The 20,809-nt window shown below is 47.7% G+C and overlaps 2 protein-coding genes across 2 annotated transcripts; both read right to left on the bottom strand.

The window, feature by feature from the left end:
- Positions 1 to 3,396: 3,396 nt before the first annotated feature.
- RBMX2 (RNA binding motif protein X-linked 2) lies at positions 3,397 to 9,384 on the bottom strand. The gene is made up of 7 exons (XM_056859551.1): positions 9,357 to 9,384; positions 8,905 to 9,020; positions 8,752 to 8,803; positions 7,193 to 7,322; positions 5,939 to 6,116; positions 3,635 to 4,187; positions 3,397 to 3,562 (listed from the first exon to the last, which is right to left on the bottom strand). Exons 1-7 carry the CDS (start codon positions 9,359 to 9,361, stop codon positions 3,403 to 3,405), a joined length of 1,194 nt encoding a protein of 397 aa, XP_056715529.1. The 5' UTR covers positions 9,362 to 9,384; the 3' UTR covers positions 3,397 to 3,402.
- Positions 9,385 to 13,519: 4,135 nt separating this feature from the next.
- On the bottom strand, positions 13,520 to 19,599 carry RAB33A (RAB33A, member RAS oncogene family). Its single transcript, XM_056859385.1, has 2 exons — positions 19,399 to 19,599; positions 13,520 to 14,109 (listed from the first exon to the last, which is right to left on the bottom strand). Exons 1-2 carry the CDS (start codon positions 19,591 to 19,593, stop codon positions 13,654 to 13,656), a joined length of 651 nt encoding a protein of 216 aa, XP_056715363.1. The 5' UTR covers positions 19,594 to 19,599; the 3' UTR covers positions 13,520 to 13,653.
- Between the last annotated feature and the right edge of the window lie 1,210 nt (positions 19,600 to 20,809).

The following is a 20,809-nucleotide window of genomic DNA, read 5'->3' as shown; positions in this document are numbered from 1 at the left end:
AGACAGGAATAGAAGCTGCAGTAGAAGCATTATTGCCGGACATCAACCAGGGAATAAAAACAGAAAACCCTCTCTGCATAGCACTCACAAGCCTGCGGAAAAGAAGCATGGGCATTCTACTTATTTATAGTCCACTTTTCTCCACAATGGAACCCATGTGGCTGACATTATCCTTCTCCTACTCTCCTCCATTTTATTCTCCCAACAATCCTGTGAGGTTATGCTGAGAGCAACTGGCCAAAGGTCACCCAGTGAGCTTCCATGGTGGACTTGAGATTTGAATCTACCTAGGTCTCCACACTGTAACCCCTTCACCACACTGGCTCTCTTTTAAAGCATCTTCTTTAAGCAGACGAAGGAACTAGGGTTATCACGTATCATCCAACACATACAGACACATGAAGCTGCCTCCTGTTATGCCATCTATTCCAACTGGCAATAGGCCTCTATGGCTTTAGTCAGTGAAAGAAGAAGAGTTGGTTTTTATATGCCAACTTTCTCTACCACTTAAGGAAGAATCAAACCGGCTTACAATCCCCTTCCCTTCCCCTCCCCACAACAGACACCCTGTGAGGGTGGGGCTGAGAGAGTGTGACTAGCCCAAGGTCACCCAGCTGGCTTCCTGTGGAGGAGTGGGGAAACAAATCCAGTTCACCAGATTAGCCTCCGCCGCTCATGTGGAGGAGTGGGGAATCAAATGCGGTTCTCCAGATCAGAGTCCACCGCTCCAAACCACCGCACCACACTGGCTCTCCCAACACTGGCCACCTGAGATTCTTCAAAAGGAGATGCCAGGAATTGAACCTGGGACTTTCTGAATACAAAGCATGTCTGGTGGTAAGCCCCAGGCTGCTTATCACAGCATGCAGAAATTCAGCAGGAACTATATTTTTCACACACTGGGGGGAAAAAAGACCTGCTGAGTGTGCGTTTGCCATGTACTAATTGCTGGCAGAAAGCATCTGATAGTTCCTACCAAGGTTTGTTGATTTTCCTAACCACCTCCAGCCCCCCCCACACCATCTCCACCCCCAATCAGCCTATATTAAATATATATATCTTTCATTGTTGTTCCACTACTTTTTGTTGTTGACTGGCCTCAAACAATATTAATATACATTCCTAGCAGCATGCAGAAGTTCCCAGGTTCACTCCCTGGCATCTCCAGTTAAAGGTCGTAAGTGATGTGAAAGACCTCTTCTTGAGATCCTGGAGAACCTCTGCTACTCAGAGTAAACAGTACTAACTTTGACAGACCAATTGCTTGACTCAGTATAAGGCAGTTTCATATGTTCAATACCCCTCTGTGCACGTGGAACATTCCATCACTCCCTATTCCAGCTCTGGTTTGAGAGTTCTCCCTCCCCAGCTTTCAATGGGCATTAATGGGGCCATTGGGGGAGAGGGCAGGAAGCAGCCAAGCATTTCTCCATCATGTCTGGAAGTAGCTCGGGAGAATTCCTCCACAACAGAAGTATTTTGAGTTGGGATTTTAACGTAGTTCGCATTGGCTGTTGCGTTCCTGTGAGCTTCTTTGGGAGTCAAATTTATGCTGAGAAGGACAAAAAACATAAGAAGGGTAGATCCAACAAGCTTTTCAACAGCTGAACAAGGACCACCAAAAAAGTCTATGGTGGGGATCATGAGACATGCACGTACAAAAGCCATGTGGGATGGGGGCTGCAGTAGGGAGGGGAATTGGGTGACATTCACTGGAAAAGCTGACTGGATACAACCCACTAAATTAAAAGGAGAAGAGTTGTTTTTTATATGCTGACTTTCTCTACCATGTAAAGAAGAATCAAACCGGCTTACAATCACCTTCCCTTCCCCACAACAGACACCTTGTGAGGTAGGTGAGGCTGAGAGAGCTGTGACTAACTGAAGGTCACCCAGCTGGCTTCATATGTACGAGTGAGGAAACAAATCCAGCTCACCAGATTAGCCTCCGCCGCTCATGTGGAGAAGTGGGGAATCAAACCCAGTTCTCCAGATCAGAGTCCACTGCTCCAAACCACTGCTCTTAACCACTACACCACGCTGGCACCATGCTAAAAAAAAATGGCACACAGAAATCACTAGGATATCATGCACAGGTGATGTGTCTTGGAGGTCTCCTAGGCATAATGGACCCAGGCCATTTAGGGCTTTAAGCATTAACAACTGCATCTTCTATAGTGTTGAACAGAGAATCTGCAAGCAGCCCAGATGCTGGAGGTAGAGTGTCACGGGTTCCTAGCAACCCCAGCTCCTGATTAGCTTCTGCATTAGCTGAACCTCCTTTTCATCATTGAGAGTGACCCATCTATCTTGCCATTCCAAGGGCTAGCTTAGTTGCTCCACATAATGGGCTAGCCCAACTTGCATCAAGTCCACACTAGCAAATCTCTCAGACCCCAGAGGTTGCATATCCAGCCTTGCAATGACAGGCTGGCTTTGCTGTCTCCTTGCTCTCCAGAGAAGGTTCTCCATGCAGTAAAGCATACCTGTCCACAAGCCTTTACACTGCCTATCTCTGCGGTTGAGACATGATTGAGGTCCATAAAATTATGCATGGTATGGAGAGAGCGGACAGGTACAAGCTTTTCTCCCTGTCTCATAATATGAGTAAGCAGGGGTCATCTGCTGAAGCTGGAGGTGAGAGATTTAGGAGACAAAAGGAAGTATTTCTACCCACAACACATAGTTAAATTGTGGAACTCCCTGTCCCAGGATGTGGTGATGGCTGCCAACTTGGAAGGCTTGGAAAAGGGAGTGGACATGCTCATGGAGGAGAGGGCTATTTATGGCTACTAGTAAAAATGAATACTAGTCACAATGCATACATATTCTCTACAGTATCAGAGGAGCATGCCTATTATCTTAGGTGCTGTGGAACACAGACAGGATGGTGCTGCTGCAGTCATCTTGTTTGTGGGCTTTCCAGAGGCGCCTGGTTGGCCACTGTGTGAACAGACTTCTGGACTTGGTGGGCCTTGGTCTGATCCAGCATGGCTTTTCCTATGTTCTTATGACTCAACAGGATAAGTGAGAGATCATACAGCAGGAATGGCAACTTGGGGTGCACCATGGTCTTCAGAAACATTGCAGCCACAACTGTTCAAAGCACTTTTATTCAATCTTAGCTGGAACAGAATTTATTTTTAAATAGATGCCAAGCCACACCATTCTGGTCAAAATGCCAAGGTGAAGATGGTCCCTAGCATATATCCCATTCCAGGCAAATGAACCTGAGCTTCTTTCTGCCAAGCAGAGTGGCACAGAGCAGCAGAGGAAGTCAATGCCCACCTCAGGATACCCGCCAGTAGCCAGGGCTCTCTCCCTAATTTCACTAAGCGAGTGATGCAGTAGGTCCACCATCCCCGTATTGTGTCTCTTTGCACTTGCAAGGGAGGAACAAGGTTAGTAGTATCTGGAAGACTCCTTCTCCCTGGACGGCTTGTCACTGTTCTCCCATCGCTCTCGGGATCTCCTGCTTTCTGCTGCTCTCACTCTGTCATCCACCTTCTTATGCTTCTCCTCGCTGCGACCACCATGAGATGTTCTCTGATCCTGCCGGTCCCTCTCTGTGCCCCTCTCTCGAGACCCCTCTCTCTGATCCTGCCGGCCCCTCTCTCTCCCCTTCTCTTGAGACCTCTCTTGAGATCCCTCTCTCTGATCATGCCAGTGCCTCTCTCTGCCCTTCTCTCGAGACCCCCCTCTCTGATCTTGCCAGCCCCTCTCTCGAGATTCCTCTCTCTGATCCTGCCGGCCCCTCTCTCTCCCCTTCTCTTGAGACCTCTCTTGATATCCCTCTCTCTGATCATGCCAGTGCCTCTCTCTGCCCTTCTCTCGAGACCCCCCTCTCTGATCTTGCGAGCCCCTCTCTTGAGATTCCTCTCTCTGATCGTGCTGACGCCTCTCTCCGCCCTTCTCTCTTTTATCCTGCCAGCCCCTTTCTGTGCCCCTCTCTCGAGACTTCTCTCTTACACGCTCGTACTTGAGTTCTTGTTCTTGCTCTACCCGGCTGGCATGCTTGTGCCCAGATGAGCTCAAGGTTTGCTGACTTGCACTAGCATATCGTTCATAGCCTGAATCTTCCTTCTCCACTTTGATCTTGGCTTTAGCAGGTGGTGCATCTGCTGGCAGCTCTTCTTTCGCACGTTTCCGATGCTCTTTCTTTTCTTTTGTCTTCTTCTTGCTTTTTACTGTAGCGGAAAAAATGAAGAAGAGTTGGTTTTTATACCTTGCTTTTCTGTACCTTTAAGGAGTCTCAAAGCAGCTTATAATCATCTTCCCTTCCCCTCCCAACAAAAGACACCTTGTAAAGTAGGTGGGGCTGAGAGAGTTCAGACAGAACTGTGACTGGCCCAAGGTCATCCAGCAGGCTTCATGTGTAGGAGTGGGGAAACAAACCTGGTGGACCAGATTAGAGTCCGCCGCTCATGTGAAGGAGCAGGGAATCAAGCCCATTCTCCAGCTTAAAGTCCACCACTCTTAACCACTACACAATGCTGGCTCTCTAAAAATGTTGTGGAGATATCCATTTCGCCCCCTACCCTGCCCACTTACATATTTCCCAGATCTCCCCTTCACTCCAGTTAACACTCCTTCCTAGCCTCAGCCTCCAAATATACCCTGTCCAGCATCCCCAGACAGTGAATATTACCAGGGCCAAAATTATTATTATTTATTTAGTATATTTTGACCACATCCTTCCTCCAAGGAGATCAGGGCAATGTACATCATGTCCCTCTCCTCCATTTTATCCTAACAACTCTGTGAGGTAGATTTAGCCTGAGTGTGAGCTACTGGTCCAAAATCACCAAGCAAGCTTCACAGCACAGCAGGATGTTTAATCTGGAGAAGAGGAGGTTGAGGGGACACACAACTGCTCTAAGTATTTGAAGGGCTGTCACTTAGAGGAGGGCAGGGAGCTGTTCCTGTTGGCAGCAGAGGATAGGACTCGCAATAATGGGTTTAAATTGCAGGAGGAAAGGTACCGGCTGGATATTAGGGAAAATGTTTTTACAGTAAGAGTTGTTCGACACTGTAATTGGCTAGCTAGGGAGGTGGTGAGCTCCCCCTCACCGGCAGTCTTTAAGCAGAGGCTGGGCAAGCACTCGTCAGGGATGCTCTAGGCTGATCCTGCATTGAGCAGGGGGTTGGACTAGATGGCCTGTATGGCCCCTTCCAACTCTATGATTCTATGAGGAATTTGAACCTGAGTCTCCCAGATCACAGTCTGACACTACACCCCACTGGCTATCAGTCCAAGTTCTGCCCTATGCACTGAGCGGAGACTGTGGCTCTGAATCTTTACTGATAATTATAAATTGTAAGGACAGCCTTTAAATGCTGTCAGTGAGGGACCATCTGCAGGAGAACAGAAAGCAGGAAATCCCACCCGCATTGTACTCTGACGCAGTTGGACACCACCCTCCCTCCAGCTCCCAACCACCACTGTAAGAGGAGGGCAGGAAGTCACAAGGTATCTCTGCCATGCCTAAATTCAGCTCCCCACTGAGAATTCCCTTCCTTTAGGGATTTTTTGTACTGAACTTTGTCACGTGTGTTAAATTTTGAATCCTGTAAGCTGGTCTGTGAGCCAACTTTGGGCTGGAAAACAGAATACATAAATCTATTTAACACTTTCTATGGAAGTAATTCTTTAAAAACCAGGAAATATCATTCCTGCTCCTTCTCCAAGCAATCAGCACTAATAAGCCTCTAGCCTACCACACCTCACCCTAGCTGAGCAAAAAGCTCAAGAAACCAGGGCAGCAGAAGGGTGACACAGATTCAGATTTCCCAGCATGCCCTGCCAGTCTTGGCCTACATTTCTATCTAGGAATCAGAAACTCTCTCATCTCCAAGGCCTCTCAAAACCTTGAGGTCTTCAAAGATACTTGCAAGATGTTTGCGTGCATGCTCTTGTTCACTCACACACAGCAGTCACCTTTTTTGTGCTTCTTCGCTTCCACCTCCTCGTCTTCGGAGGATTCAGGTGAGCTGGGAGGCGTTTTAATGCCACATCCTTTTTCCCGGAGAGTTTTGGTTATATCATCAATATCCTCAGAGTCTTTGGGAGGGCGATAGTTAGCCACGTGGTCCACACGAATTGTCCTTCCTTTAATCTGTCGACATAGAGTCATGAGTTACAGGAAAAGTCCACACAATGGCTAAATGCTCTATGAGATGCCAAACAGTCTTCACACACACAGAAAGTTACCTTATACTTAATCATGACATGGGTCCGTCAAAGTCAGTGTTGTCTACTCAAACTGGTAATTCCTCTCCAGGGTCGCAGGCAGAGGCCTTTCACAGCACCTCCTACCTGATCTTTTTTAACTGAAGATGCCAGTGATTGACCCTGGGACCTTCTGCATGTCAAGCAGGTGCTCTAACAGTCACAGCCCCTGCTTGACGTAATGCATTTTACTGAAATGTTTTACCAACTAGTACAATTGAAAAAACTCTGGCAGAGGCCTACAGCTCGGTAATAGAATAATGCTTGCTTTAGCATGCAAAAGGTCCTAGATTCAATCCTCAATTGAAAAGGAAAAAATAATTAATGTAGCAGGAATGGAGTCACTGCCAATCCAAATAGAAAGTACTGGGCCAGAAGAAGCAACCGTCTGACTCACTAAAGTAGGTTAATAAATCCTGGCAAGTTCCTCCAACATAAAAGGGAGACATTTTAAAGTATCTTGGGTAGCAGGTGTTCTGAAAGACCATGGAAAACTTTCACCACTCAGAGTAGACAACACCAAGCGAAATGGGCCAATGGTTCACACCTGACAGCGTGAGAGCTTTATGTGTCCTGCAGCTTCTTAACAGGAGACAGGGCTCTTAGACATGCTGCTTCCTCTCTCCTTCAAGCCTCAGAGCGCTGCCATAGAGATAACAGCCATTTTGGCAAACCTCGCCAGGAGGTATTTCGAGGGGGGCAGCTGTGTAAATCTGTTTTAGCAAAATTAAACAGCAGTGGCGACTTAAAGACCAATAAGACCTATTCCAACATATGCTTTCCTAAATCAGATGTATCTGATAAAGTGAACAGCCGACTCTCAAAAGCAGATGCTGACATACATTTTAAGATGCCACTGTGACTTCCATTTTAACTTTTCTCCTCAGGAGGTGGAGGTCTTTTATGCTGCCCAATATTAGTAGGATTTCCTTACACTGGCTTTTCTCTCACTGCCAACCATACCTTTATCCCATTAAAGTTGTCCACAGCAAGAATGGTGCTTCGCTGATCTTCATAACAAATGAAGCAAAAACCTTTGGATTTCCCCGTCTTCTTATCACGCACCAGGTTGATGTTCACAATTTCCCCGTACCTGAAGGGAAAGTCAAGGAGGTCAAAAGTCTTCTCACCATAAACTCTCAGAAAACATTCCCAGTGCTTCTGCAGAGCTCCAGATCATGCAGTTCCCCCATGGGTGTGCAGCTGTTCTTTTTGGCCCTAGCTCCGGCCTGGTGGAATGCTCTGCCTAGTACATCAGGGCCCTGAGGGACCTGAAAGAGTTCTGTTGGGCCTGAAAGGCAGAGCTATTCCACCAGGCCTATAACTGAGAGCAGCTGCCAATTATATCAATGCTGGCCTCCCTACTCCTCCCCCCCTTCTTTACTATACAACTGATGTTATGTGGGTGGGGGAGAATAGCCAGCTGGTGGCTTTGTTCAGCGGTTCTTGCTGCAGCATGCACTACTATATGGCGACCATCTTTTTAATAATTTAGGAATGGTATTCATGGTTTTAAATGTTTTATTGTTATATTTGTGTTTTAATGGTGTCATCCGCCCTGAACCCAGCCCTGGCCAGGGAGGGCAGGCTAGAAATGTGAAAATAAATAAATAAATGGCAGGTAGCTGAGAACACAATTCTACTTGTTAGTGGGGACTAGTAATACAAAAGTGCTGCCTGGCTGGGTTAGGCCAAAGATCCGTCTAGCCAGCATTCTGTTTCCAACAGTGGCCAGCATTCACAAAGAGGGTATGGTAAGGGCCTCCTCTTGCTGTTTATCAGCATCTGCTTTTCAGAGACATATCGCCCTGGTCCATGAATGTTCCATTTAGCTATCACAGTTAACAAATCTATCTTCCAGTCTTCTAATCCTTCTTCAAAGATTACCTTTCTCATCACATGCTGAGAATCTCAGATGTGTGCTACCAAAAAGGGGACTCTAAACACTGCTCCGTGGGCAGCAGGTTAAAATATCAATTGCCCACAAAGACACATTCTTGGTGACCACTAGGCAGCCACAGAACTTTCTTCCTCCTGCAATCCAAATATGTGTCTTGTAGATGTTACTTGGGTCCTTTCTCAGAGGAAGCATTTAGCAGGGAAGAGCAAAGGATTCCTTTAACGGCTGTTTTATTTGAACATATTTTATTATCATGACCCTCTAAATATAGAATTAAAAAGAACAAGGGGCTTTGGGGTAGTAAGAGACAGAATTTAAAGTAAGTGTTCCTTGTCAGGACTGTGGTTCAAAAGGCATCAGGACAGAGCTGGGTCTCACTTCTACCAGAAATGGTGGGGGCGGGGAGCTCTGAACGGAATGTCATCAGGTCACAGCTGACCCTGCAGGTAGGGTTTTCACGGCAAGAGACAAACACAGGTGGTTTGCCATTGCTTGCCTCTGCATAGGAACCCTGCACTTCCTCGGTGGTCTCCCATCTAAGTACTTACCTTGGCTGACCTGGCTTAGCCTCTGAAATTTGGCTGGCCTGGGCCATCCAGTTCAGGGCAAAAAGTTTACTTACTGTGAAAATACACAGATAATGTCTCCTTCGGTGAGCTCGTACGGTAAACCCCCTGGAAGAAAAAAGCAAATAAGTGTGTTTTTGACACAGATGATGAGCCACAGTTGCTACAGGGGCAGGTCACCCAAGGCCGCCTCAGTGCCTGACACACACCTACAAACACCCATGCACTGTCACTGTACTCAGCATGCCAGGAGACTTTCTCTTGCACTCCCAGCTCGGCTTCACGTTTGTTCAGCTCGTTGATCAACTTCACTTTGGTCAGAGGGCTAAAGAAGATGAACAGAAAACACCACTTTCAGGTAATCTTCCTATTACCTTTCGCCCTTGCCCTGCCACATGACCAGCTTTTAAAGGGAACCACTGGGGTCTCGTCTATAGAGAAGACACATGCTCTGTTTTGAAAGCCCAGAATCCCCAAACTTATTCGAGGGGGTACGAAAATTGGTTAATTGGAATGAGGAGGCACTCTGCACATGTTCAGAAGCACTCTTCCGTGTAATCGCTGCACATGCTCCAGGCGCAGACTTGGCACGCGCACATAAACTCACAAACTGACTCTCGCCCTGTACCGAGACCACCCTCAAACCCTTCTACCAACCTACTTCATGTTGCTGCCTTCACCCGTCGCTATGCGCATGCCCTGCACATCCCAGCAGGCTGTGCGAATACGGTCCCCACCACGGCTCTCCCGCATTGGGCGAGCCTCCTGGCGAAGAACCAATCCGAATCTCTCTTTCTCCAGCCTCTATTCCCTGTTAGAATCTGCGTGTGAGTAATAACTGTGCTCCGGCTGAAACGCAAACGGCGATTGGTTGTTGTTCACGAGGTCGCGGAGCATGCGCAACAGCAGCAGCCCTTGAAGCAAAACTTCCCGTTTTCTGCCCGGGCTTGTAATGAGGCGCCCTCAACCGCGATCCAAAGGTTGGTAAAGAAGATGCGGCAGGAAGGGGAAAGAAAGGCGGGATATGTTGCATTTAGACTTAAAAGAAAAGGTCAATATGTTTTGATTGGGACGAATCTGGATCACTAACGCAGAAACCTGAATAGTCATCCCCGTAAACCGCCTTCACGGGCTAGTTACAGCCTCTACTCTCTTAAATGCTTAGGAACTAGATCAATTTACCCCACTGGGGGGGGGAAATGTTTTATACTAATAAATGACAGCGTAAAGTTAATTTGTTAAGTTACAGAAGTGCATTGCTGTATAGAGCAGATGGCCCTCCAGCTCTGTTGGGGATGAGGTATAAATGCTGAAAGAAAGGAAAGAAGGACTTGTGGGTGTTTAAATGTTTACATAGCACCCACCAAAAATACCCCAGATCATAATATTCCCCCCAAGCCAAAGTAATTCTCTCACCAGTTCCCTGCTGATCAAAACGAGACATAACTGTACTATTGTCAATAACTCCTCCACGCTCTATTTTGGGACGTTGCTTTCTGCACCTTTGTTCATGATTTAGGAACAGTCTGAATGGGAGTCCAGCTTTAACTCTCCCAACAGATGAGGGCATCCAGTGCTAAAAGAAACTGCTGTCTTTCATCTTCCCATGCCAGTGCTGCCTTCTTGCTAGTATGTCAGCGTATTTGTGTATAAAGCATAAGGTTGTTCTAGTTAGCTCACTTAATCACAGCTGTGATGCAGACTCCTGCAATTTCTGCTTGCCCTCCTGGATCCCTCTTATTTCTTCAAGTTTGAATTACATTGCCATGGTATACTGACATTTAAATTTAAATACATTTCCAATTAGGTAAACCTAGTTGGGAAACGAGAAAAGAAAGATGTCTCAAAGAAGGAGAAAGCCTGAATGTTCTCCTCCCCTCCACCATTAGAGCTAGGTCCAGTTCCTACCTGTGATACATGTCTGCATGTTGTACTAATCTACTTCAAAGGGTTGTTGTGTACAGAAAATGGAGGGGAAGAGAATAGTATTTTAAGCCACTTTGGGTCCCCATGTGTGTGGGGGGAAAGTGTGGTAGAAATGTCGGAACAAATAATGTGATTACAGCTCTTGTAAAAGACACTCTGTTATTCAGGCCCAGAAATAAAAATTTCTGCTTGTTACCAAGGACTAGTTAAATTGTGGAACTCCCTGCCCCAGGATGTGGTGATGGCTGCCAACTTGGAAGGCTTTAAGAAGGAAGTGGTCAAGTTCATAGAGGAGAAGGCTATTCATGGCTACTGGTCAAAATAAATATTAGTCATGATGCATACCTATTCTCTCCAGGATCAGAGGAGCATGCCTTTTCTATTAGATGTTTTGGAACCCAGGCAGGGCAATGTTGCTACAGTTGTCTTGCTTGTGGGCTTCCTAGAGGCACCTGGTTGGCCACTGTGTGAACAGACTGCTGGACTTGATGGGCCTTGGTCTGGTCCAGCATGGCCTTTCTTATGCTCTTATTACTGTCCCAACTCCTCCTCACTTAGAGGCCTGAAGAGTCCTTTGTTCTATTCTGGTTTCTTCACTTGTCTCTTCAAAGGTCATCAAGCTGACTTCTAACAGTTCAGCATCTTATAACATTGTAAGCTGCATTCATCTTTTTAACTGTGAAACTACTGTGTGTTAAATTGCATAATCCCCCTTGAGTCTCAGTGTGGAGGCAGACTTATCAATGAACTCAATAAATAAAATAAGCTCCGGGCTCATTCTGCTCCTATAACATTGCCAGTCGACATGGGGAAGGAGGAAGTAGCAAGGTGGGAGCAAAAGCAGACAGCCCCAAAGATCTTGCTAATTATTTTTCAATGAGCAAGGATATTGTTGAGCTGTCACTCATTTCTAAGCTTTCACTTCTCCCTGAGAAACAATCCCTACAGTAGGCTAACCCTGCTTCTGGTGTGCTGCAGCAGGAACTAAAGGTACAGGAATCCCCCTCCCCTGAGATTCCAACAAGATAGTGTTGATCTTTTCTTAGTGTGTGCAGCTGCCCTGATATATTTGGCTACCAACCTAAAGACTAGGACAGTTTTACGTATTTATTTCAACCTACTCAATAGCCAGCATGGTGTAGTGGTTAAGAGTGATGGTTTAGAGTGGTGTACTCTGATCTGGAGAACCGGATTTGATTCCCCACTCCTCCACATGAGCAGTGGATGCTAATCTGGTAAACTGGGTTGGTTTCCCCACTCCTGCACATGTAGCCACCTGAGTGACCTTGGGCTAATTACAGCTCTCTTAGAGCTCTCTCAGTGCCATGTACCTCACAGGGTGACTGTTGTGGGAAGGGAAGGAGGTTGTAAGCCAGTTTGATTCTTCCTTAAGTGGTAGAGAAAGTCGGCATATAAAAACCAACTCTTCTATCAAGGCCAGGTCTATAACCAACATTTTTAATAAACTGGGTCTAGAATTCCTCCACATCAGCAAGAGGAACACAGGACAAAGAGAAACTGACCACATCCTCTAAATGTGTGAGATGGTTTCCATTTTCCTCAGGCTGGCAGGAAACTTTACCTGGAAGGGCCAAACGTACCTTGCACAACACACTCCAGTAACTCAGTTGCCTGCTAGCAATTCCTTTCAAGGACAGAGCTGTATTATTACTGGAGCAAAAGGGGAGCCGGCTCCCCAGGAGCAGATCCGCCACAGTTCCAGTGATCTCTGGAAAAGATTCATGTTGAGCTACTAAATGACATGTTGCCGTCCTACGCTCATGTCTCCCCTCCTTTCAGTCAACTCCAGTGAGAAAAGGAACCATATTATTCATCCAATCCATACTCAGAGATGACCCAAGGGTATTTGGTGTTTGAGCAGAAAACTCCCAATTACACTCCATATGATGAACATATAATAAACTGGCAGCTTTCCCCACCCCACCATGGCCCTGTTCTTACATACTTGACTGGAGTAACAGGGAAATAGCTTCTCCAGGAAACAGTTAACGTACGATCTACAGATTGCATTCGTCAGCAGTCTGGTGATTTAAAGGGCCAGATCAATAGGGGGTTTGCTAAAGTATATCCTGGGCTTTACATTGCTGAATCCAAGTTCCTGATAAGCATACACTTAGCTAACTTTGGGATAGCCAGCATGGTGTAGTGGTTAACGGTTGTGGTTTCGAGCAGTGGACTCTAATCTGGAGAACTGGGTTTGATTCCCCACTCCTCCACATGAGCAGTGGAGGCTAATCTGGTGAACTGGGTTGGTTTCCCCACTCCTACACATGAAGCCAGCTGGGTGACCTTGGGCTAGTCACAGCTCTTAAAGCTCTCTTAGCCCCACCTACCTCACAGGGTGTCTGTTGTGGGAGGGGAAGGGAAGGTGATTGTAAGACGGTTTGATTCTTCCTTAAGTGGCAGAGAAAGCAGGAGATAAAAAACAACTCTTCTTCTTCTAACCATCTATGTTCACATGCAAAGACAAGACATCCATTTTATACCGTGCTACACCCTGAACCTCCTGGAATACAGACTACACTCTACTTCTCATCCTGGTTCAAATGGGAGGTCATACATGTACAAAGTTCTCCTGCAGTGGCAAGCTGGCCATTGATTTCTTATTTTGTTAGAACAAAGATACACCATTTTCAGTATGGTACAGATTTAAAAGGTGAAAAGTCCTGTATTTCTGCAAACCTGAGGAGGTGTCTTGCCCTCTATCAACACTGAGATCATTGAATGTGGCTAGTAGACCCTATTCTGTAGTAAGCAGTGTGGTGAACCCAGCCAGGGAGACTGGAACAATCAAAAGCCGAAAATTTTGGATAACCACTTCTTTCAAACCTTCCTGAAAATGCATCCCTGCAAAGATAAAAGTTACACCCAAACCAGTTGTGAGCCATACAAATTTTTATTAATTTAACATTATTTTAGATTGAGATCAGCAGGGCTCTGTTCAGTTTGTGCAGGCACAAAACCGCCTGCCCCCTCTTCATTAAATGGTCAGGAATGGAAACCTCAGCAGTTCAGCAAGGACAGGAATTTTTGCCACTCGATTCTGGCAACAGCTGCGTTTTCTGGGCCCTCCCTTGCTGTCTCTCCATGTCCCGATAAAGCAGAGACTTCTGGGCTTTCAGCCGACAAGCCAGGCACATGAAAATAGACTCCACATTCTGGCTTTCTTTGGGGTCCTTGGCCGAGGTTTCAAATAAAAGCATATTGTGAGCGTCAGCAAACTTCAGGGCCACACTGGATGGCACCTGGATCTGGTCTCGCAAGTCACACTTGTTTCCGACAAGCACCTTTGGGACAAGTGCGGGGACGGCGTGGCCGTTGCACTCTTCAATCCAGGTCTTTAGGTTAAGGAAGGACGCCATCTTGGTAACATCATAGACAAAGACGACAGCATGCACATTGCGGTAGTAGTGCTCCACCATGCTCTTCCGAAACCTCTCCTGGCCAGCTGTGTCCCACACCTGCACCTGAAGAAGACGACAGAGTTCCTGTTGAGCCAACAAACGAGGCAGAGAGCTTGCACAGGCTAGCATGTTTTCCAGTCAGAGCCAGGGCGCAGCCTGGAAAGTACATCATTATCTCTGCACATATCCAAAGTCACTAAACTAAACCTTAAAAAGCCTTGCAGGTTTCTCTGTTTATTTTGGAATATTCAGGACCTTTGAGACTTAGAGGGAGTCATGTGTCACATGACTGTACTTGGTATGTCTGACCTAGAAACTAAGTATGGGAAGAGCCAGCATGGTGTAGTGGTTAAGAGTGGCAGACTCTAATCTGGAGAACTGGGTTTGATTCCCCGCTCCTCCACATGAGTGGTGGACTCTAATCTGGAGAACAAGGTTCCAGTCCCCATTCCTCCACATGCAGCCTGCTGGGTGACCTTGGGCTAGTCTCAGTTCTCTCCGCTCTCAGCCCCATCTACCTCACAAGGTGTCTGTTGCAGGGAAAGGAATGGAAGGCAATTGTAAGCCGGTTTGAGACTCTTTATGGTAGAGAAAAGTGGGGTATAAAAACCAACTCTTCTTCTACCCCTCCATTACTGTTGATTACATTTTATTTAAAAATTGTTAATTAGCCACTTCTTACACAAATTTCAGGGTTACTCAGATGAATGATTGGTAATGTAAGGATTCTAGTCAGATAAAAGGTATAAAACCAATCAAGTTACTAGGTATTTCCTAGACACTGTGAGGATCTGTGGGTTGGTTGTGAATGATCATGAATGAGAAGAAGAAGAGTTGGTTTTTATATGCCAACTTTCTCTACCACATAAGGCAGAATCAAACCAGCTTACAATCACCTTCCCTTCCCCTCCCACAACAGACACCCTGTGAGGTAGGTGGGGCTGAGAGAGCTGTAACTAGCCCAAGGTCACCCAGCTGGCTTTGTGTGCAGGAGTGGGGAAACGAATCCAGTTCAACAGATTAGCCTCCACGGCTCATGTGGAGGAGTGGGGAATTGAACCCGGCTCTCCAGATCAGACTCCACCGCTCCAAACCACTGCACCACGCTGGCATTTATTTTATCTATTTTATTTAAGTTTATGATCAGTGTGCTTTCTGATTTGTATATTTGTGCTAACTGGCTATGTAGTATTTTAGATTGTTTAGTGTTTGTAACAAATGCCTAATAAGGCTTCTGTGACTGATTCAGCATAAGGACAACCTTATATCCCACTTTTCTTCCATAAAGGAATTCAAGGTGGAATAGAGTTCTAAGGCAATCTCCCAGGTAGGTACTGACCAGACACCATCTCTGCTTAAGATTCAGTAAGGCTACTGTCTTGCGGACCTTCCAACCATAACCTGAGACCATCACCTAGTTGGGGGGCATCAATGAATTTGTCACCTTCCACTGTGCTCCCCTCTGCCCCGTTCCTCTGTCGCTTCCACGCAGGTCATTTATTATGGAGAAGGCCACTGTTACCTATTATCTCTCTATACTACAGGTGTGAAACAAGGCCCACGGGCTGTCCCTGGCTCCTTGAGAGCGCTTATCTGGCCCACAAGGCAGCCACCACCATCCCATTCTCGATCTGGGCTGACGAGGCACGGCATGGCTAGACCAACTGACATTTATGTCATATCCGGCCTTCATAACAAATGAGTTTGACAACCCTGCTTTTTACATTTTTATCCCACTCTTCTTCGAAGGAGCCCAGTGTGGCAGACAAGGCTCTGCCTTCCTTCTTGCTTTCATAATTGCCTTGTAAGGTAGGACAGGTTGAAAGAAAGAGAGGGGCAGACTCAAGGTCACTTTCTGCGTGGGGATTTGAACCTGTGCCGTCCAGGTCCTAGTCTGACACTTGGGCAAACTAAGACAGACATTCAGGTGGGCAGAAACGGTCAACAAAGGAGGGGAGAAGTCTAGCCCCTCCTTGATAAACAAACAAGGCACTCCCTTCACTTAATCTCTCTCCCTCACCTCAAGCCACTGATCTTTTGCCCGATTTAGGAAGAATTTTCTAACAGTTAGAGTGTTCCTCAGTGGAACAGGCTTCCTCGGGAGGTGGTAAGCTCTCCTTCCCTGGAGGTTTTTAAGAAGAGGCTAGATCTGTCAGCAATGCTGATTCTATGACCTCAGGAAGATCATGAGAGGGAGGGCACCTTGGCCATCTTATGGGCATGGAGTAGGGGGTCACTGGCGGTGTGTGGGGTAGTGAATTTCCTGCATTGTGCAGGGGGTTGGACTAGATGACCCTGAGTGGTCCCTTCCAACTCTATGACTTGCCTACTTGTCTTTGCACTCCAGCCTAGAAGGCTTCTAAGGCAATGGGGCCATTTTTTTTGTCTTTAGAATTTCCTCTAGAGAATCTGGTTCTACCCACACAGCACAATGAGGTGGCAGAATGAATTGTACTACGGGAACTATTGGGTAGAGAGAAACACCGTTTGTAGATGTGCCCCCCCCCCACATATACATTATGAAACAGCCTCCCTGTCCAGAGAAAACTCATCAGGGGACATTTCTAGCAATCTGCTGAGCTGGTTTTCTACTGGCAGGGAGGTTGCAAATGCACTAGAGCATTCACACTTGATTCCCCCCTACCGGCTGTCTGAAATGGCTCAGTCCATGCTATGGCCTCATTTTGGCTGCATGAGTAATCCAGCACCCTTCAAGCTGGAGTTATGCTTGGGCCTAATACATAGCAGCCACATTTATGATAATCATGCCCCACTGTGGTTCTGCAGCGAATCGCAATTTTTGAAGCTGGGGGCAATAGTTTGTATCACTATACCACTCCCACCCTACCCCCAAAGGACACAGGCAGCATGAAAATTAAGTTAGCATTGCTCTTTTTAATGTATATAATGTTAAAAAAACAGAGAATGCAGCCATGCTGGTGGAGAAGTTTCAAGTTAGCATTACACATTTGAAGACTTGCAGGGGGCATGTTGTTGGAGGGGGAGAGAAGAGTCTTGGAGCAGAGAAACAGTGAACGGGGGAGGCATTAGGCCTCCCTCATTCTAAGTTCTCCTCATTTGAAGCACTCTTATTTTATATAAATCCCTCAATCACTGTTACAGGTGGCATTAGCTTGTAATAGGCAGTTTGCTCACAAGTTGAACACGTACATGAAGCTGCCTTATATTGAATCAGACCCGTGGTCCATCAAAGTCAGTATTGTCTACTCAGACTGGCAGCGGCTCTCCAGGGTCTCAGGCAGAGAGAGGTCTTTCACATCACCTAATTGCCTAGTCTAACTGGAGATGCCGGGAATTGAACCTGGGACCTTCTGCATGCCAAGCAGATGCTCTACCACTGAGCCACAGTCCCTCCCCTGCTTGTTCAAAGCAAGAAACTGCACAAATTACTTTGATAAGATTATTGCTTCTTAACTACTGTGAATTCATCTTTTCCCCACAGGCAGGATGCTGCTGCTGCTGCAGTCATCTTTATGGGCTTCCTAGAGGCACCTGGTTGGCCACTGTGTGAATAGATTGCTGTACTCTATGGGCCTTGGTCTGATCCTGCATGGCTTTCCTTATGTTCTTACCATCAGAACTTTACTGAACTAGCAGGGCAGGAATGCAGCAGAGAGTTGAGCGACCACGCGTGTATCCAAGGTCTCCCTTTACATAACTCAGCGATCCCAAATTAATGCTCCTCCTAGACCAATTACCGTTTCAAAAAACCACAAGGCACCCGAGTCCTTTGTAAAAATCACACTGAAAATCCCATAGTGCAGGGCTGGGGGAGAACAATCCCTGGCACGGGCCAACACTGTAATATGTGGCCTTTGCTCAGTGCAACATAAAGCACTTTTGAAAAAAGAGCGGATCTGAGCATCATACAGATTATGGGACTGGTTCTTGTACAAATACAGGTTGGTCTGGCCAGTTACACGCATAAAGGAGCCCCCCAGCTGGCACACCACAGACACCCCTTCCACAGGACCTGCTCTGTTTTCCCTAGGGGGCTCGTTCACACATGCAGATGAAAGTCATCAGGAGTGCTGAGTAATCGGGTGACGCACGTGTGAACCTGCTGCGTTTGTGTCTCCCCCACGGAGGAATCATGAACGGGTTGTGGGGGGGAAGACGGGAGGGCATTCTTCTGGTGCAAAACAGCGGAGCCCCAACAGCTCTCCCTTGCAACGTTGACCCTTAGCAAGCCCTCCCCACCCCCCAAAAAAGGCTGGCTTTCTCCTCCCTTTGCCATCCCACCCTACGCCTCCTTGTTTCGCCATCGTTCAGATACATGGATGGGGAAAGGGCAAGAGTCCAGTAGCACCTTAAAGACTAACAAAAATATTTTCTGGTAGGGTATGAGCTTTCGTAAGCCACATGCTGTGGCTCATGAAAGCTCATACCCTACCAGAAAATATTTTTGTTAGTCTTTAAGGTGCTACTGGACTCTTGCCCTTTTCTACTACTGCAGACAGACTAACACGGCGACCCACTGTGAATTAAAGACAGATGGATTCACTTTCTAGCTGTATCTGAAGAAGGGAGCTGTGGCTCACGAAAGCTCCTACCCTGCCAGAAAATATTTTTGTTAGTCTTTAAGGTGCTACTGGACTCTTGCCCTTTTCTACTACTGCAGACAGACTAACAGGGCTACCCACTGTGAGTTATCTTGGATGGGGAAGGAGAAGGTGGGCGACTGTCCCTGGAGGCCATGAGGGTTCCCCTAAGGAGCATCCCTGGGGTTTTTTTTTACCATGCCTCCCCAAGCGCCCCGGCTCAAGTTAGGAATACCTTCCCCCCACAGGCTATGTTCTCTGCCCCCTCCAAGGCACGCCCTTCACCCGACAGACAGGCCTCTCCTCCCATCACGGCAGCTGCAAGGACCGGGACCCCGGTCCTTGTACAGCTTTAATATTTCACAGTTTTTAATCCACAGCTATGAGAAGAAACAAGAAAGATGTGCCTATCCTATCCATTGTCTATGGAACTGTGAACATTACATCATTGATGTGATTTATGATATACCCATTACACTATGAACTATAGGAAACTATGGATGCATAGGTGACTATGGAAGTGCCCTGTGCAGAGATTGGCAGGAGCAAGAGAAATGTAATAATGCAGAGAGCTTGGGAAAGTACCTCTGACCACAAAGATGCTTTTGGACTCGGATGAAATTACTATGCACTGGAAACAGATGGCTGGCACTTCTATGCAACAGAAGCAAGTAAATAACAAGGAGAAATAGCTTGATTGACACGGATGGTCTGGAAGGAGAAGGCGACGCCTCCGGCGGCGTGAGCAAGCGCCCCGCAAAGCCCCCCCCCGCCCCCCTTGCGGCCGTACCTTGATGTGCTCGCCCTCGATCTCCACCGCCTTCTCCCTGAAGTCCACGCCGATGGTGGCCTCGGTGCTGGCCGGGAAGGCGCCCCCGCAGAAGCGCACCGTCAGGCAGGTCTTGCCCACGTTGGAGTCGCCGATGACGATGATCTTGAAGATGCGCGTCTGCACCGACTGCTCCAGCGAGGCCTCCAGCTCCATGCCGGCTCCGGGGGTGGGGTGGGGCGGAAGGCGCAATCGGCGCGCACCGCGCGGGGCTCAGGCGGCGGGGGAGCGCGCGGGGGGGAAGGGAGGGAGGCCGGGGAGCCCGGGCGCGTCCGCCAGCCCTCCGGCTCAGCGGCGGCGGAGGCCCGGCATGGTGGACGCGGTGGGACGCCGCCTGCCTGCCTGCCAGCCGCCCCGGCCAGCCGCCTTGACGCGGCCAGCTGCAGCCGCCCCAGCGCTCGCGCCTCACCGGTCGGGAGCCGCCCCTCGCGCCGCCCTGCCATTGGCTGCCGCCCGCCTGCCGGCTTTCTGGAGCCCCGCCCCGCGAAGGCGGAGCCTCGGCGGCAGCAGCAGCAGCAGCAGCAACCGAGCGGCGCCTTCTGCTGCGCCGCGCCTCGCCGGCTGTTAGCCAGGCTGGTGGTGGTGGTGGTGGAGGAGGGAGAGGGAGGGGGAGGGGGAGGGGGAGAGGGAGGGGGAGGGGGAGAGGGAGGGGGAGGGGGAGGGGGAGGGGGAGAGGGAGGGGGAGGGGGAAGGGGAGGGAGCCAGCCGGGCTGGACGCGGCCCCCCTCCGTGCCCAGGGGCTCCTCCTGCCCAGGTCTGTTCCCCGCGTGTCCGAGAAGACTTCAAACACTTCTCCGGAAGTCAAATACTGGTGGTGGGTATCAGGGTGGGTGGTGGGTATTAAGAGCCCTTTAAGTTACTGTAATAAATATTCAAAATAGTTGAAACAATTGTACGTAATCTTGCATTTTGTATTTTTTCTTAATTTTTTTCCTATTGTTGTTTCTTTTGTTTTATATTATAAATATTATAATTATATAAATATAATAATATAAATATTATAATTATATAAATATAATAATATAAATATTATATATTATAAAAATTAATAAAAAATTAAAAAAAAAAAAAAAAGAAAGGCCCTGCTGGATCAGACCAAGGCCCATCACGTCCGGCAGTCTGTTCACACAGTGGCCAACCAGGGGCCTCTAGGAAGACCACAAACAAGACGGCTGCAGCAGCACCGTCCTGCCTGTGTTCCACAGCACCTAATGTAATAGGCATGCTTCTCTGATCCTGGAGAGAATAGGTATGCATCATGACTAGTAGCCATTTTTGCTAGTAGCCATGAACATGTCCACTCCCCTCTTAAAGCCTTCCAAGTTGGCCTCCATCACCACAACCTGGGGAAGGGAATTCCACAATTTAAAAT

The sequence above is a fragment of the Euleptes europaea genome, chromosome 13 (genome assembly GCF_029931775.1).
Source record: "Euleptes europaea isolate rEulEur1 chromosome 13, rEulEur1.hap1, whole genome shotgun sequence".
Taxonomy (NCBI): Eukaryota; Metazoa; Chordata; class Lepidosauria; order Squamata; family Sphaerodactylidae; genus Euleptes; species Euleptes europaea.
Note: the sequence above shows the minus strand (reverse complement) of the source record. Positions and strands in the feature narration are given on the sequence as shown.

Bases quoted from the DNA above. Each gene is read 5' to 3' on its own strand.
- RBMX2 (XM_056859551.1), bottom strand. The intron at 7,323-8,751 runs GTAAGTAAACTT...CTTTCCCTTCAG, and splicing joins ATTATCTGTGTATTTTCACA to GTACGGGGAAATTGTGAACA. The intron at 6,117-7,192 runs GTATGGTTGGCA...CTATGTCGACAG, and splicing joins ACAACTTTAATGGGATAAAG to ATTAAAGGAAGGACAATTCG.
- RAB33A (XM_056859385.1), bottom strand. From the start codon at position 19,593: ATGGAGCTGGAGGCCTCGCTGGAGCAGTCGGTGCAGACGCGCATCTTC. The intron at 14,110-19,398 runs GTACGGCCGCAA...CGTCTTCTTCAG, and splicing joins TCGAGGGCGAGCACATCAAG to GTGCAGGTGTGGGACACAGC.